This window comes from Erythrolamprus reginae, chromosome 9 (genome assembly GCF_031021105.1).
Source record: "Erythrolamprus reginae isolate rEryReg1 chromosome 9, rEryReg1.hap1, whole genome shotgun sequence".
In the NCBI taxonomy this organism is placed as follows: Eukaryota; Metazoa; Chordata; class Lepidosauria; order Squamata; family Dipsadidae; genus Erythrolamprus; species Erythrolamprus reginae.
In genome coordinates, this window is record NC_091958.1 from 46,304,098 (window position 1) to 46,322,878 (window position 18,781).

Sequence of the window (18,781 nt, forward strand, 5' to 3'; positions counted from 1 at the left end):
TATACGAAAGGAAGAGAATATATATGATAGGTGAAAGAAAGGAAAGACAATTGGACAGGGGACGAAAGGACTGACTCTTTTGTATTTGGCTCGTATCTGGCTGTACTTGTACTCAACTGTCCACGTTTTTTATCTCACCCACCTCTGCATGTGTTTGGCGCTGTGATTGTGCTACGATCCCCCCCTCTTTTTAAAAAAGTGGAGATATTCTGTATACTTTAGAATGGGGATGTGTGTATGAGCACAGAACGTGTTCCGTAACTCCCGAGGTTATTGAGGATGGGGACAGTTTTCCACGTGATGATGGGAGCACGGAAACATTCCTTGCGACTTGTTTCCATTAGAGTCTCTTCCTATGAGTTTGAGAAGCTTGCCTTCTTTTTTGCGACTCAAAAATAATATGGCAACAACTGATTCAGAGGGGCAGATTTTCTACAGTAGGGGGGTCAAACTCATGGATCCAGCCTGCAGGATGCTTTGAGGTGGCCCTTGGGGCTGCCCTGGAAATAATAATAATAATAATAATTTATTAGATTTGTATGCCGCCCCTCTCCAAAGACTCAGGGTGGCTCACAACAACGATAAAAACAATATTATGCTGACACAAATCTAATATTAAAAAAAACTAAAAACCCTATCATAATTAAAAACCAAACAGCACATACATACCAAACATAAATTATAATAAGCCTGGGGGAAAGGTGTCTCAAATCCTCCATGCCTGGCGGTATAGGTGGGCCTTAAGTAGTTTATGGAAGACAAGGAGGGTGGGAGCAGTTCTAATCTCCGGGGGGAGTTGATTCCAGAGGGCCGGGGCCGCCACAGAGAAGGCTCTTCCCCTGGGGCCCACCAGACGACATTGTTTAGTCGACGGGACCTGGAGAAGGCCAACTCTGTGGGACCTTATCGACCACTGGGATTTGTGCGGTAGCAGGAGGTTCCGGACGTACTCTGGTCCAATGCCATGTAGGGCTTTAAAGGTCATGACCAACACTTTGAATTGTGACCGGAAACTGATTGGCAGGCAATGCAGGCCACGGAGTGGACTGACCCGCAATGCCTCTGCCAATGAAAACAGAGCTTGGGAGGGCTGCGTGTAGCCCCCTTGAGCTCTGTTTTTGATGGCAGAGGGTTGCAGGAGGCTGTTGCAGCCAAAATGGAGCTCGGGAGCCTGTTTTTGCTGGCAGAGCGTCAGGCCACCATAGGCGTCCCCAACACGAGTGACATCGAGCTGGTCACACCCACTCTGATCATGCCCACCCCAGCCCTCCAAGGTCAAACAGAACCCTGATGCAGCCCTCAATGAAATCGAGTTTGACACCCCTGTTGTACAGGATGAGCACAGGGATTGAGGATCCCCTGACAATGTTTCTCGATCTTGGCCACTTGGAGATGTGCAGACTTCAACTCCCAGAATTCCCCAGCCAACTCCCAAAATTCTGTGGACACCACACATCTTCAAGAAACTGGGGAACTCAACCCTAGAAAAATATTAATGGAGTTTAATGACATATAAGAACATATATTTTTCTGATCTGATTATGAATTTGGACCTCATTCACAGATCTTGTGGATGAGAAAGACTCAACTTCTGAGATTTCAAAAACTGTTTATTTAGGAAGGTACAGAATGCATTGGGTAGAGACAAAGAGTAGTCCAAGCATTTTACTGTTCTAGGAGAAACTTATCCTAACTCCAAGATGATGGTGATAGTTACCACTGGGACAGATATGTGTGATAGTTTATTTATTTATTTATTATTTATTAATCAGATTTGTGTGCCACCCTTCTCTGAAGACTCGGGGTGGCTAACAGCAATAATAATACAATGTAAACAAATCTAATATTTAAGTTAATTTAAAACCCCAATTTAGAAACCAATCATACATACTGACATACCATGCATACATTTTATAAGCCTAGGGGGAGGGAAAGTCTCAATTTCCCCATGCCTGACGACAGAGATGGGTTTTAAGGAGCTTACGAAAGGCAAGGAGGGTGGGGGCAACTCTGATATCTGGGGGGAGTTGGTTCCAAAGGGTCGGGGCCACCACAGAGAAGGCTCTTCCCCTGGGTCCCGCCAAACGACATTGTTTAGTTGACGGGACCCAGAGAAGGCCAACTCTGTGGGACCTAACTGGTCGCTGGGATTCGTGCGGCAGAAGGCGGTCCCGGAGATACAGTATTCTGGTTCCGGTTACCACTGGGACAGACGTGTGTGGAAACTCATGTGTGTCGAACTCATAGAAAGAAACTCTAATGGAAACAAGTCACAAGGAATGTTTCCGTGTTCCCATCATCACATGGAAAAATGTCCCCATCCTCAATAAACTTAGGATCACTAAAATGTGAAGTAGTATGAAGCCAGATCTGAGAGTCATCCTCCCGTCTTTTCTGCTGTTCTTTTAAATCCTGCTATTTTTAAAGTTTTGAGTTTTCCCCTGAAATGTTGGTAATTTGTAAACCTTTTGGGGAACTCGCATGAGATCTATACCCCACTCCCAATAAACAATTCTTGAGTTTTAGATGAAGGCAATCAAAAACCAACCATAAACCTACTTGCTACTTTCTTCCCAGTTGTCACCATTAGAAGAAAATCAGCAGTTCTTATTAGAATACAGTGTTCCCTCGCTTTTCGCAGGGGATGCGTTCTGAGACCGCCCGCGAAAGTTGAATTTCCACGAAGTAGAGATGCGGAAGTAAATACACTATTTTTGGCTATCCATTAACACTTTAAACACTTTAAACCCCTAAATTGCAATTTTCCATCCCCTTAGCAACCATTCAGATTATTACTCACCATGTTTATTTATTAAAGTTTATTAAAAAAATATTTATTAAAGGCAGACGAAAGTTTGGCGATGACGTATGACGTCATCGAGTGGGAAAAACCATGGTATAGGGAAAAACCCCGCAAAGTATTTTTTAATTAATATTTTTTGAAAAACCGTGGTATAGACTTTCCGTGAAGTTCGAACCCGCGAAAATCGAGGGAACACTGTATACAGTATATCTACCCAAGTATTTTCTGGTACAGTTTTAGGAGACATAGAGAAAATTGTCAGTAAGCCAGATGAAATATTATATTGGAAAACCATGATTAGGACTTCAGGAGTATTCATTTCCACATAAAAGGAACTGATTTATTTTGAAATGTTTAGTCCTTTCTTTCTTTCTCTCTCTGCTTTCATGATCTAAGAGCTCTATTGGGTTAAACAAAAAGAAAAAGGAATCACAAAGAAAAAAATACATATTTACATATTCCTGAGATTATGAAAAAGGTTAAGCATTAAGGGTTATGTCCAGTTTGAGTCTTCCATTCAAGTCATCTCTGTCCTTCAATATAAAATAAGTATATTATGAGATCTAGTCATAGGTAAATTCATGTATAGTGATACCTCATCTTACAAATGCCTCGTCATACAAACTTTTCGAGATACAAACCCGGGGTTTAAGATTTTTTTGCCTCTTCTTACAAACTATTTTCACCTTACAAACTCACCATCGCCCCTGGGATGCCCCACCTCCGGACTTCTGTTGCCAGTGAAGCACCCGTTTTTGCACTGCTGGGATTCCCCTGAGGCTCCTCTCCATGGGAAACCCCACCTCTGGACTTCCGTTGCCAGCGAAGCACTTGTTTTTGCGATGCTGGGATTCCCCTGCTAGGATTCCCCTGCAGCATTGCAAAAACACAGAAGTCCAGAGGTGGGGTTTCCTATGGAGGGGAACCTCAGGGGCATCCCAGCAGCGCAAAAACGGGTGATTCAGCTGGCAAAAGGGGTGAATTTTGGGCTTGCACACATTAATCGCTTTTCCATTAATTCCTATGGAAACATTGTTTCATCTTACAAACTTTTCACCTTAAGAACCTCGTCCCGGAACCAATTAAGTTTGTAAGACAAGGTATCACTGTATAACTATTATCTGTATCAATATTATCAAGTCCCCCCCCCTCCAATTTCTTATTTGTCCCATTCCTAAGAAGAAGCTAGAGATGAAAGCTATTATATGTTCTTGATTTATGATCCCTGACTTATTTTAAAGAATTATACTCCAAAACAAGAGTTCTATAAAATTTTGGCTTACTATATTTTGCAAGCGTTATACAGTTGCCATCTCCTGCCATGAATGCAGAAACCATTGTTGGAATGATAAAACCGTGCAATCTACGTTGAAATGACTATTTCCAATCTTTGCAAAGTGTCTTATACAATAAAGAAAGATCACTTTTCTTGACATTGGAGACCAGCAACGCAGTGTAACTGTACATATGATAGTCTCATCCTTGCTTCACAATGTGCTTGTGAAGCTCTGGGCCAGCGTGTCAATCTCTGTTCTAATGAGCATGTTGCCTGAGCATGTCAATGCATGCTTGCATGACTTTCACACTCTAATGGTTGTTCTCTTGTCTTGCTTCTTGTACCATTACCTCTCTTGTGTTGGCTGTTCTCTGTTTGTCACTTCAGTCACCACCCATCATGGAGAAAAAGGTAATTTGGCGGACTTTTTCTAAGCTGGGGAAGGGGTTGAGTTTTCTCTTATCATCATCATCATGTTCATCATCATCATGTTCATCCTCATCATGGAACTTCTGATCACCAACCATAGTTTGCTGTTTTGTACTTCTGCTAAAGGAAAGTGGGACAGTCTCTTTTCTGAACTTCAGAGAAAAACATACCTGAGCTTTGTTGAGCACAAGTTCAGAGTGTGAATCAGGCCTGATAGCCATACCTGTTATCTCCATAAATTGTGTATAGAGTGTTGGGATGGGCTACTTGCTCCAATGTCTGCTCAGACCACCATGTTTGAAGTAGAAACAATAGGTACCATTTAAAGTGATACCTATTTAGTTTGCTAAGATCTCAACTCTTGCAGTATTGGGTAATTTTATAATATTTACATAATTATAATATTTTCTTTTTCAGTTTTTCAGCATTATTGGAGGGGTGTGTGGGTTGCAGCTGTTGTTTTGATGCCCAGAAACAAAAATTAACAGTGGCTACTATAAAATACATGAGAAAGATAGTTCTTTTTTTTCCCCCAAAGAAAGTTCAAAGACCCCCTCTTAGTCTCCTGCTAGGGGAGAAGTCCATGTCCTTAAGTGGCAAAATTTGGAAAAGATGCCAGTTTGGAGATTTTGTTAACTACTCATGAGGTTATTACATTTGTTCCTGTTGATCCCCTTCCTTCCTTCCTTCCTTCCTTCCTTCCTTCCTTCCTTCCTTCCTTCCTTCCTTCCTTCCTTCCTTCCTTCCTTCCTTCATTCATTCATTCATTCATTTATTTATATTTTTATTTATTTATTTATATTTTTATTTATTTGCTTGTTTGTTTATTTATTTATTTATTTATTCATTCAGTCAGTCATTCAGTCATTCATTTGTTTATTCATTTGATTTGTATGCCCCCCCTCTCCGAAGACTCGGGGCGGCTAACAGCAATAATAAGACAGCATATAATAATAATCCAATACTAAAAACAATTAAAAACCCATTATAATAAAAACCAAACAGACATACAGACATACCATGCATAAAATTGTAACGGCCTAGGGGGAAAGAGTATCTCAGTTCCCCCATGCCTGCCGGCAGAGGTGGGTTTTAAGTAGCTTACGAAAGGCAAGGAGGGTGGGGGCAATTCTAATCTCTGGGGGGAGTTGGTTCGAGAGGGCCGGGGCTGCCACAGAGAAGGCTCTTCCCCTGGGTCCCGCCAAGCGGCATTGTTTAGTTGACGGGACCCGGAGAAGACCCACTCTGTGGGACCTAACTGGTCGCTGGGATTCGTGCAGCAGAAGGCGGTCCCGGAGATAATCTGGTCCGGTGCCATGAAGGGCTTTATAGGTCATAACCAACACTTTGAATTGTGACCGGAAACTGATCGGCAACCAATGTGGACTACGGAGTGTTGGTGTGACATGGGCATATTTAGGGAAGCCCATGATAGCTCTCGCAGCTGCATTCTGCATGATCTGAAGTTTCCAAACACTTTTCAAAGGTAGCCCCATGTAGAGAGCGTTACAGTAGTCGAGCCTCGAGGTGATGAGGGCATGAGTGACTGTGAGCAGTGACTCATATGACTTCTTCGCCATAGGGGAATTTAAAAGAGGCTCATCAGCTTTTCCCGTCATTGCTTTCTCCAGAGCATTCAATTTTACATTTGAAGTTCTGAGCTGCTTTTCACCGGGATTAAATCTCCATTTTGGAATCAGTTCAAAGGAAGCTGAGTCACTCGAGGAGAAGTTTGACTCTCATTTTAACCATCTCCAATCTTTAGGATAAGAAAGGAACACGTTTATAAAAAATCTGGTTGAAACTGGAGTCGTTATTGTATTTAAATCTCTTCCTCCCTCAAAAAACTGAAAACATTGGTGAGATAGTGCTGAAAAGGAGCACTTTTGTGTGTTGGGGAGGGGAATCACTCCTTACACACAGAGAGCTGCTTGAAAGAAACTTTCTGCCAGGTTTTTTTGGGGGGTGGGTGGGGAGGGTTAGCTAGCAGAAAAGATTAGACAAAATTGATGTTAGATATTTAGCATTTCACCATATTTTGGCTGTGTATGAACCACATTCTCATGTTGGGGCATAAGTGCACCAGTGTGCCTTCCGTCCCCTGTCCAATTGTCTCTCCTTATCTCATTTATCTTTTCTTCCTTTCAAATATGTTCACCTATACTTTTATATCTTTTCTTCTATTCTTTTCTTTACTTATATTATTACATATCTTTCTCTTCAATGTGTATTATGTATTGGACAAAATAAATAAATGAATGAATGGATGGATGGATGGATGGATGGATGGATGGATGAATGAATGAATAAATAAATAAATAAATAAGATTTCATAGGGAATTCCATGTTGTTTGAACACATCTGTTGCGTTTTACTAAACTAGGAATTGGAAAATTTATATTTTTGCCTTCTACTTTCAACTTTGCAAATGACCAAAAACTGGAAGACAACACAACCCTACTGGGAAAACGCAGAGAAAAAGAAAGGATAGTCACCCAATCTTGGATAGATTTGTACTCTCTGACTTTCATTCCTTTTTGTCAATCTGTCCTAACATAAGAAGGATCAAGTTACACATTAAGTGTCTTATACCATTCCCTTCTTCTTTTGATCTCATTTTTACCTTATTTCTGTTTCAAAGTGTCTGAGTCATGGCCATGATCTTTTCAATCCTCTTTTATTTTCATAGCAACTCAACTGGCTTAGATAGAATGTTATTTGAATAACTGAACTCAAGATAATTTCAAGGCTAAGCAAGGCTTTGGTAGCCCCCCACATTGTTATCCAGTGCCTTTAGCCAATGTGCCACAGCCAATCTATCCTTGAGATGGTGCAGAGAAAGAATATAATGTTCTGTGCTTCTTGTCATGATTTAATTAATACAATTTTGGGCTTTTTTTCTCATAAATTCCTTTGATCGTAACAAGATCTATAAACTATCCTAGGTCTTGAAAGCTTAGAATTGCGGTGCCTAAAACACAATTTAAGTATTGCCCACAAGATCATATGCTGCAATGTCCTTCCGGTCAACGACTACTTCACCTTCAACCGCAACATCACAAGAGCATGCAACAGATTCAAACTTAATATTAACCTCTCCAAACTTGACTGTAAAAAATATGACTTTAACAATCGAGTCGTCGACGCGTGGAACTCATTACCGGACTCTATAGTGTCTACTCCCAACCCCCAACATTTCTCCCTTGGACTCTCCACGATTGACCTCTCCAGGTTCCTAAGAGGCCAGTAAGGGGCGTACATAAGTGCACTGATGTGCCTAACGTCCCCTGTCCAATTACCTTTCCTTTTCTCATATATCCTATATATTCTCTCCCTCTCATCCACTCCTCTTCTTTTTTACTTACTATCCCTATATATACTACTTAATGTTTATCTCATTCCATATGTATTGTATATTGGACAAAGAATAAATAATAAATAAAATAAAAATTTCAGTGGCAGAGCACATGCTTTGTATGTCTATCTCCTAACATTTCCAAAACAATCTGTAAAAGGACCTTGTTTAAAATACTGGCAAAATCATCAGGCCATTTAGAGCAAGACAAGCAACTTTAGGTCCTAAGAGCACGTGCAAGATTTGAAACCCATTTTGCAAAAAGCCCATTGCTGGCAAGGTCAACCTCATAGCTACCTGGTGAAGGGAGAATGGCAGAAAAAAATAATGGTTGATGGAGTAAATATATCTTCATCTAGTTTCGGTGGAATCCGAACCCAACCTCCACCAGTTTGTTTTCATCTTGTCCATCAGACAGGCATTAACAGAAGGTAACCCTCCATAAGGAACTTGTCTGGAAGCTAAACGTGATTAACTTTACTTAAATTTACTTACTTTGATGGCAAATAATAATTCTAGTATGACACCTATTAGAATGTGGTAGAAACCAGAATTATTTGACACCTAACAGTGAATGTAAATGCTTAGCCAAGTGTTGCTAATCGTGGAGAGTTAAATGGAAGATCCAATGGCAAATTATTTGTGTGTTATTGTCAAAAACAAAACCCATGAGGACACATTAATCAGGAGAAATTGCACTCAATTTGGAAACTTGACTTTCTTTGACTAAGAAGAACAAGTAGACCAACTTGCTGTATGCCTTCCAGAGTTCCTTTTCGAGAGATGGATGGCTATACAACATTGATTAATAAATAAACTTGGAATAAGGAATATTCTTATCTTAGTGACCAGGAATGTGGATAGGAAAGAACATTGTGAAATGTATTTGTTCCCCAAATGCTGGTGTTGAAGATTTCAGCACCAAGATAATTTCCCCAACTAACTTAGATGCTGTTCTTTAAATGGAAAATGGCTGTCATTGTGGCACAGTTAAACCATTTACTTGATACCTCTTAAAGCAGTGTTTCTCAAACATGGCAGCTGGAAGAGATGTGGACTTCAACTGGCTTTCAATGCTGAGCTTGAGAGAGACTGCTAAGGAATTATATGGAAGATTCTTTGATATTCCATCTCCTTAGAGCCTGTGGTTACGAGCTGGAATAACATGGGTGATTCATTTCAACCCAAATTCATATCATAGACAGGTTTATATACAATGGATCCTAAAGAGCACTTGAATTATAATTCTGGGGACCTTGGTGCTCTCAGAACGTGGTTGTTTTCTTGCAGATGTGTCATTACCCAACTAGGTAACATCATCAGTGCTAGAAGGGAATGGGGTTAATGAAACATCAGCAAGAAAACTACAACTAGACCAGGGGTCGGCAACCTTAAACTCTCAGAGAGCCATATGGACCCATTTCCTACCAAAAAGAAAACACCGGGAGTCACAAAACTCTTCTTGTTCCCGACTATTTCCTGAGCGGCCACAAAACTAGCATATATATTGAATTAAACGTATTGTTTTCTTCTAAAACTTTTTTTCTTGGATGTATCCATGGTTGGTTTACCGAGGGGTGTGTGTGTCAAAAAGCTCAATAAATTGCATGCTGGTGGGTGGCACACATCGGCAGTTGTGATACATATTTTGAGCAACAGTGAGCCGAGGAATGAAAGAGCCACATGAGGCTCCAGAGCCGTGAGTTGCTGACCCCTGGACTAGACAGACCAAGGACCCCACAGTTCAACACGAAGCTATAGATATTCTCTTCTATTTAGCATTAGTCTCCTGCTTGAGGATAGTGTTGGATTAAAAGACCTCCCAGGCCCCTTCCAACTCTGGTATTCTGAATGTTATTTATTATAGCAAGATGTGGGGGTTTTTTTAAAAGAAAAGAATTGTTGCTTTTCATGTGTTCAAGCCTGCCCTGTTTCACTAACTCTTTCCCCCTTCTCTTTTCTCTTGTTCTCTCATTCTAGCATGAAGAGGCGGCCCAATTCTCTGAACATCCCCCTCACAGATGATATGGTACGTGGGCAGGTGGGGGCCAAGATTGCCCCTGCAGTGGACCACTGGCACCTGGGTGACCTCAGTCAGCTGCAGTCCAACTCCATCTACAAGGTTTTTTTACAACTATCATGGAAATGAGAGCTTCCCTGCCCACTTGTCAAATTATGTTTTCCATCAAGGGAGAAGGACCCTTTGTGTCTGTAACCCTTTGCAGCCTAAACCATTCTCCTCTTGCCCTGGTCCAGCCTGTTTGCTTAACTTTTTATACCTTTCCAGGAATAGGCAATCTATCATCCAGCATTCCTCCCTTTTGATTATTCAGGTTGGGTCTAGGGGCGGGTTCTAACGTACCTTGCTGCCTTGTGGGTGGGTGTGTTTACATGGGCAGTGGCAAAAAAAAATTCCAAAAAGTTAAAAACAAGGTGGTGACTGCATGCACAGTGCTGGAAATTTCAACTTCCGAGCATGTTCAAAAGAAAAAAAAAACTGTGAAAAAAATAACAAAAAAAAAGGAAAGAAAGAAAAAATAGAAAAAAATCCCACCCCCCAAAAAGGCAGAAAACAAGACGGTGATTGAATGCACAGTCTTGGAAACTCAGCTTCTGCATATGAAGGAGATGAACTCACTTAAGAATATTTTATATCAGTATCTTAGATTTGTTTAATATAATCCTTTGCACGAGTTATATTCTCATGTTTTACTACTCAATTTTAGCATATTATACTGCATTTTAACTTATTATTTATTCAAATTCCCTCTATTTTAGCCAATTTTATTGTATTTTAACCAGTCACAGTTTTATGATGACCGATGTGGTCCTTTTCCTCGCTTTGATATGGTCGATTGACTAATCAAATAAAGTTGATATTGATTGATTGATTGAGCATATGTACAGAAAAAAACAAAAACAACCCCCCAAAAAAATCTTTAAAAAAAAAAAAGAATTCCAAAAAAATTGGGGGGGGGGGGAGATGGAGGCACCCATGGACCAACCGAATAGTTCCATGACATCATTGTGATGTCACTACTGGTGAATCACTACTGGTTTGGCAAACCAGTCCAAACTGGGAAGAACCCACCTCTGATAGGGTTCATTGAGAGATTCAGTTTAGCAATTTTAGAAGGACCTCGGAATATTTTATGACCAGATGCAAAAATTCTGTTCATGCTTGTTTGCTACCCTTCATATTTTGGAGCATCCTCCATGGTGAAGGCACAGCAACAAGAAGAACATACAACATTTGTGCCTCATCATCTGTGGATGATTCAAGGATGGGCTTTTTATTTGATATGGATGGTTTAAATTCAACTCTCCATATTCTCCCTTTTCAATAAGAATGTACTTACCCTTAGTCCTAGAAACAGCATAGGATAGTGTTCTGTCGGGCTCTCTGGCAGACTCCTCCCGAAAATTCACAGGTACAAATTTCAGACACACACACACGTTTGACAATTCAAAACAATGTTCTTTATAATGAAAATTCCCTTAACCTAAGCCCTCTTTTGGTATAGCAAAGAGCACTCGTCTCCAAACAAACTGGTAATTTGTACAAGTCCCTTATCAGTTCTGTGATACTTAGCTTGCAGCTGTGAGGCAATTCACAGTCCTTCTTCTTTCACAAAGTGACACACACTTTGCTCTGGTTTAGTTTCAAAGCGGGGGAAAATCAGCACACAAAAGGTCAAAGGCAGCAAAGCAGGCACGAAACACAATGATCAGATAATCCTCCACAATGGCCAAACCCACAGGCTGCTATTTATAGCAGCCTCACTAATTACCACAGCCCCACCCAACCACAGGTGGCCTCATTTTCTTTGATAATAATCTCTCAGTTGTTGTTGTTGCCTATGCATCGCTCTCTGCATGCGTGGCTGTATCATTAACTCTTGTTCTGAATCCAAGGAGGAGATAGATAATTGATCTCCTTCTGAGCTGTCTGCCACACTCTCCTCCTCCCTGTCACTCATGTCTTCTTGGTCAGAGGAGCCTTCATCAACAGATTCCACCGGGGGCAAAACAGGCCTGCAGCATGTGGATGTCTCCCCCACATCCACAGTCCTTGAGGCAGGAGCTGGGCCAGAGCTAACCACAACAGATAGTAGGCTTGTTATGCCTTTATCTCTTTCTGAACAACAGACTGCAGTGGGAACTTACTTCTCCATCATTTGCTGGAAGTCAAGCAAACGTCTATGCCAACAGCCAATCCCCTTAGTGAGCCCAGAACACTGAAGAAAATTAATACTTTCTGCACAGGAAACACACCATTGTTAAGTTAAATGATTTTCTCATGTTTAATCACAGTTGAACTGTTTTGAATCTCACCAGCATTCGATGTAGGTGACTTCAAAACAAGGCTTACCTTCCTGAAGTCATAAGCAGCTGCAAAGGGTTAAGCAGTCATCTTTTCATGGTCTTCATTGTCATTGATATGAATGTGACCTTTAAAAATTAGCCATATATTTATTTAGCTCAAGCAATTTTGCTTCCATTAGGCATCTATCCCAAACCAGATGTTGAAACGGTTGCTGCTGAAAAAAACACTAAATGGGAAGTTCTTGAACTTGATGGAGAGAAGCTTCCATTTTGCTGTCTTCTCTTTCATCCATGCTGTCTTGGCGATACTGTTGGGCTCAAATTTCATATCTGTCTCAGCGACTACAGTTCTTGATTGCTGATGGTTGAGACATAAGCAACCTGCTGCCCACCAAATGTTATGAACTTTGGTTGTAACGGCAGGGGTTATTCAGATTTGTTCAGAATAAGAAGAGGACAATGGGTTGCTTAATATATTGGAGTTCTTTTGGAGTTGACTAAAAGGAGGCAGTAATTAATTATGCACCCTACTGTGTATGAAATACAATATAGATTTTACAGCATATTTAGAGGTTTAAGTCTGAGAAGAAGTTGAAGGGAGTTGCAGCCACTTCTGGATACTAGTGACTTAATTTTTGAAGCCCATTGCAGGTGAATAGAGATGTAGCCAGGATAAGTGGGCCCTGACCCTCTGGAACCAGCTCCCCCCAGATATCAGAGTTGCCCCCACCCTCCTTGCCTTTTGCAAGCTCCTTAAAACCCACCTCTGTCGTCAGGCATGGGGGAATTGAAATTATTTTCTCCCTTCCCCCTAGGCTTATAGAATTTATACATGGTATGCTTGTTGGTATGATTGGTCTCTTAAATTGGGGTTTTTAAGATTACTTTTTAATATTAGATTTGTTTTCTTCATTGTTGTTAGCCGCCCCGAGTCTTCGGAGAGGGGTGGCATACAAATCTAAATAAACTAAAACTAAACTAAACTAATCAGGCCCACTTCTAGCAGCCTACTGGGCAGAAGGAAAGTTGCAGGGGAGGAAATAGTTTTTGGCACTTGCTCAACTAGCTTTGGCAATGCCAACATTCAGGCCCCAATGCATTCATTTCAAGACCTTGCAGTCTTGACAGCAGAGATGTCCCTCAGCCATAAAGCTTTGTGTCACAGTGTTGTTCATTTCGTGGTTTCCATTACTGCTGCTTGGCGTCTTACACTCATAGTTCTTAATGCTCCAAAGGCAGCAATAGAGCCAAGGGAAAAACAAAAGATTGGTCTGGATATCTTCTCTCTCTCTTTTTTTTTTGTTCTCTCCCACCCCGTTTCGTACCAGTGTCCACCCGATGAAATGTCAGAATCAGGACAGTCCTCTGCAGCCGCCACGCCCAGCACCACGGGAACAAAATCCAATACCCCCACGTCCTCGGTGCCCTCGGCTGCTGTGACGCCCCTGAACGAAAGCCTTCAGTCAATGAACGAGTACGTCACTTCCAAAAACAACAAACGGTCGCGGGAGAAACGGAACAGCCGAAACATGGAAGTTCAAGTGGTCCAGGAGACAAGGAACGTGAGCATAGGTAGAGTTGGTGTATCTGCTTAACTTGTTTCCTGAACGTCTTAGCTTCTGTAAGCGTGAGGAGTGGTCGTAAATCACTTTCTTCGATGCTGTTGTATGGTCACTAAAGGAATGGTTGTAAGTCAAGGACTATCTGTATGTCAGAGAGACAAGATGGCATGCATTGTGGATGGTGGCTGAGTGATACTTCCGATGCCCTAAAACACAGATTGTGTTACTCGGTGTCTATGGAGATTCTCCACCGTCTAGGTTATGGTTGTCGCAAAGGGGCTTTTTCAAGGGGCAACTGGACTTTCTCGTTTTTCTTTGAAGACGTTTCCATTCTCATCCAAAAAGCTTCTTCAGCTCTGACTGGATGGTAGTGGGGAGGATTTACACTTCTGACAAACAGCTGGTCATTTGTATCCTTTTGTTCTTCTAAGCACATTTTTGGGAGTCTGTCAGGTTCCATTAGGAGAATCCTCCACCAATAGTTGAAGACTTTAATAACTGTTAAACTGTAGATGGAGTGGATGCCAGTTTCAGCTCTTACTGCTGCTGCGGATGTATTTCTATCGGTCCCCAAGATGGTTCTTAGAAAGCATGCTTGGTTTTGTTCTAGTGGTGCAGCCTTTAACAGGCCCCACAATTCTGCACAATATGTTAGCACAGGTGTAGTTTTTGCTTTATAGACCTTTAGAATTGGGAGCAGGGAGCTTGGGTGATTATAACTAAGTAGTTTAATTAACGTTTTAGAGCTTGCTGTGGCCTTCATAGAATTTTGTTTAAAATGATTGGCCCAGGGCCCTGTATCTGTAAAAACCACCCCTAAGTAGGTGAATCTGTCTATTTATTCTATAGGCTCCCCATCTAAATACCAGTTATATTTAACTCGCCTTTTCCCAAAAACCACCACTTTGGATTTGTGCTTATTAATGTTCAAGTAGTTAAGAGCACAATAATCACTAAATTTCCTCATCAGTCTTCTCAAGCCTGCTTGAGAATGTGCCATCAGAACCATGTCCTCAACATATAGAAGGATGTTAATATGTCTATTGAGGATCTTTGGCATGTGAAGGTCTGTGGAATGGAGAAATCCTTTTGGAGAGTCGTTGAGTCCACTTGGAGGTTTATTTGTGTTGTCGGGGACACCTAAGTAGTGCAAATGGGTGTGGAGCACTCTTGGAACTGCTGAAAAGGACTCTGTTTTGGAGCTGTGCTTTCTGCCCTCTGTCCCTTCACTGTTGAACACAAGAAGGCTCCACACCCATTTGCACTACTCGGGTGACCCGGGGCACATAGATAAACCTAAAAGGATGCAAATGACCAGCTTTCTCTGCAAGGGGTATAAATCCTTCCATTCTCCACCATCCAATCAGAGTTAACGAAGCTTCTTGGATGAGAAGTGAAACATCTGCAAAGAAAAAAAGTCCAGTTGCTTCTTGAAAAAGTCCCTTCGGGACCTGTGTTACTCAGTGTTTTTCAAGAGAAGGAGAAGAGCAATGACACGTGTTTATTCCAAATGCTCTGTTGGTTCCAGGGCATACATGCAGCTGCGAAAGCAATCATGAGCTTTCCCAAATATGCCCATGTTACACCAACACTCCGCAGTCTGCATTGGTTGCCGATCAGTTTCCGGTCACAATTCAAAGTGTTGGTTATGACCTATAAAGCCCTTCATGGCACTGGACCAGATTACCTCAGGGACCGCCTTCTGCAGCACGAATCCCAGCGACCAGTTAGGTCCCACAGAGTGGATCTTCTCCAGGTCCCGTCAACTAAAGAATGTCGCTTGGCGGGACCCAGGGGAAGAGCCTTCTCTGTGGCAGCCCCAGCCCTCTGGAACCAACTCCCCCCAAAGATTAGAATTGCCCCCACCCTCCTTGCCTTTCGTAAGCTGCTTAAAACCCACCTCTGCCGTCAGGCATGGGGGAATTGAGACCCTCTTCCCCATAGGCCTTTACAATTCTATGCATGGTATGTATGTATGTTTGGTTTTTTATATTAATGGGTTTTTAATTATTTCTAACATCAGACTACTATTGTACACTGCTTTATTGTTGCTGTTAGCCGCCCCGAGTCTCCGGAGAGGGGCGGCATACAAATCCAATAAATAAATAATAAGTAAATAAATAAATACATGGTTCCCCATGCTTTTGTTGCAGGAATGGGAAGCAGTGATGAAGGGTCGGATTTTCAAGATATTGACTCTACTCCAGAGTTGGACATGTGCCAGGACCCTAGACTTGAGCGCACAGGGAACAGGTCAGAATATTTTAAATCGGGGGGGGGGGGGGGGGCTTAATAATTTAAAGGGTTCAAATAGTGGGAAATCATTAAAACAGACATCCTAGTTCATGAAGATGGTCTATTTATACTCATTGTCATTTAAATCAACTTCTTGTAGAGCAGCTATCCTGCCAAACCAGTGTTTCTCAACCGTGGCAACTTTATTTATTTATTTTTTTTAAAAAATAGACTTTATTGAAACAATTAAAATAAACAAAATTGACAAACATGCTTAACAGGTTGAAATTTTTAGGCTTACATTTCAGCAGTTTACCATTCTTTTTTCTATGCACATTCTAGATCAATTAAGTGTATTTACTATAACTTGTTCTTATTTAATTACCCAGTTATCACTTAAGCCTAGACTAAATTTATGCATGATAAAGAAAAAAGAGAGAAAAGAAAGAAAAAAGGAAAAAGGAAAGGTAAAAGAAGAGGAAAGAAAGAAAAAGAAAGAAATACTATTGGTCAACTATTTCCGTTGGTTCATGTATTTAAGCAAACTGTTTCTAAGTGTATTTATGCAATTAGTGAATTCCTAATTTGCAAATACCTCATCTTACGAACCTAATTGGTTCCCGGGGGAGGTTCGTAAGACGAAAGGTTCGTAAGACGAAACATTGTTTCCCATAGGAAACAGTGTAAAGTCAATTAATCCATGCAACAACAAAAAAACCCGCAAAAAAACCGCTGCTGCCCAGTTGTCACCTTTTAAAACAGCCTGGGGGCTTCTCAGCGGCCTCCCGAACGCCGAACGCCAAACCTGAACTTCCGGGTTCAGCGTTCGGGAGGCCGCCGAGAAGCCCCCCGGCTGTTTTAAAAGGTGACACCCGGGCGGCGGGGCTTCTCATTGGCCTCCTAATGCTGAACCCGGAAGTTCAGGTTTGGCGTTCGGGTTCAGGAGGCTGCTGGGAAGCCCCCCGGCTGTTTTAAAAGGTGACAGCCGGGCTGCGGGGCTTTCCAGCAGCCTCCCGAACCCGGAAGTTCGGGTTTGGCGTTCGGGTTCGGGAGGCTGCTGGGAAGGCCCGCAGCCCGGCTGTCACCTTTTAAAACAGCCGGGGGGCTTCCCAGCAGCCTCCCAAAGCCGAACGCCAAAGCTGAACTTCCAGGTTCGGCATTCAGGAGGCTGCTGGGAAGCCCCCCGGCTGTTTTAAAAGGTGACAGCCAGGCTGCGGGGCTACCCAGCAGGCTCCCGAGCCCCGAACCTGGAAGTTCGGCAAAAGTTCGGGATTCGGGAGGCTGCTGGGAAGCCCCGCAGCCCGGCTGTCACCTTTTAAAACAACCGGGGGGCTTCCCAGCAGCCTCCCGAACCCGGAAGTTCGGGTTTGGTGTTCGTAAGACGAAAAAAGTTCGTAAGAAGAGGCAAAAATTTTCTGAACCCCGGGTTCGTATCTCGGGTTGTTCGTAAGATGAGGGGTTCATATCTTGAGGTACCACTGTACATAGAAACCTTGGCAACTTTAAACATGTGGACTTGAACTCCCAGAATTCCTCTGGCTGGGGAATCCTGGGAGTTGAAGTCCATGTGTCTTCAAATGACCAAGATTGAGAAGCACTGTCCTGAACAGTCAGTTACAAATTTCTGGTTTCTTTCCTCTGTAGAACATGCTTTTGCTGGTTTGGATAAGGGTAAAAAGGGTGGAATTAAGAGAGGAAAACAAAAAATATCTCTTGCTGCAATGTGTTTCTAATTTTTTCTTATTATTAAATAGCCCAACACAAGGGATAGTGAATAAAGCATTTGGCATCAATACTGATTCCTTGTATACCGAGCTTACCGAAGTGGGCTCAGAGGCCATTGGAGACGTGGATGAAGGAGCAGATCTACTAGGTAAAGATTATTTCAAAAAGGCATGGCTTTTAAAACCCTTACGTTTGATTACTCTCACAACAATACTTTGAAGTATGTTTTGGACCCAAATTTGTAAAATGTCAGTAGATATTTTACTGTATACCAGTAATTTAAATATCTAGAGAAAAGGAAAATATGAAACCAATCAGTGATATTTGAATTCAACTTTTGAGATTTATCTAATGTATGCCGGAGTGTATAGGTATAAAAAAGGCAATTATTTACTAATCAGGATTATGCATTCTGCAGAATTCTGCAGTATATATAAAGACAGCCTCTTAGCACATGTATGAATATTTTTTGTTCTGCATTTTTATAATTAATTTGCTTAATTTATTTCATTCGTTTCGAGATTGGGAAATTGTTTTGTGGTGTAATGATGCCTTTGTTACTCTCAGGCTATTAAGAATCTTTCCTATGCAATTCTCTCATCTTTTAGGCAGTTATTCTTCCCAACTATAGAACTTATTATACCTTTAAAATATGTCATTGGGTGGGGTTTTTTTAAAAGATGGATTCTCTGATTGGAATCATATTTTGTTCTCACTTTTTCTCCACTCACAAGGTACAGCAACCTATCCAGTTACCTGGTAGAGATTTATACCAAAGATTTTTAAAAGCATTTAGTAAAGCAAACAAGCTATAGCTAATAAATGAGCTGAAAACAAAGCAAATAGTTCGTACAGTCACAGGTTCATTTATCAGCCATTTCATTTAAACCAGGGGTCTCCAACCTTGGCAACTTTAAGACTTGTAGACTTCACCTTCCAGAATTCCTCAGCAGCTGTCTGAGGGATTTGGGGAGTTGAAGTCCACAAGTCTTCAAGTTGCCAAGGTTGGAGACCATTGGTTTAAGCTAGTGTTTCCCAACCTTGGCAACTTGAAGATATTTGGACTTCAA

General features: G+C 41.6%; 1 protein-coding gene across 6 annotated transcripts in view; it reads left to right on the top strand.

Moving 5' to 3' along the window:
* The window catches only part of MAPK8IP3 (mitogen-activated protein kinase 8 interacting protein 3), a 101,326-nt gene that overhangs the window by 18,287 nt on the left and 64,258 nt on the right, over positions 1 to 18,781 (top strand). For 4 of the 6 annotated variants that reach the window (XR_011559848.1, XM_070761104.1, XM_070761103.1 and 1 more), the window contains exons 5-8: positions 9,844 to 9,985; positions 13,518 to 13,761; positions 15,905 to 16,004; positions 17,741 to 17,859. Coding sequence is in view for 5 of the 6 variants with exons in the window: in XM_070761104.1 (XP_070617205.1) it covers positions 9,844 to 9,985; positions 13,518 to 13,761; positions 15,905 to 16,004; positions 17,741 to 17,859 (605 nt within the window). In the remaining variant the exon portion in view is untranslated. The remainder of the gene's footprint in view (positions 1 to 9,843; positions 9,986 to 13,517; positions 13,762 to 15,904; positions 16,005 to 17,740; positions 17,860 to 18,781) is intronic. The other 2 variants (XM_070761105.1, XM_070761106.1) reach the window with 1 other exon arrangement.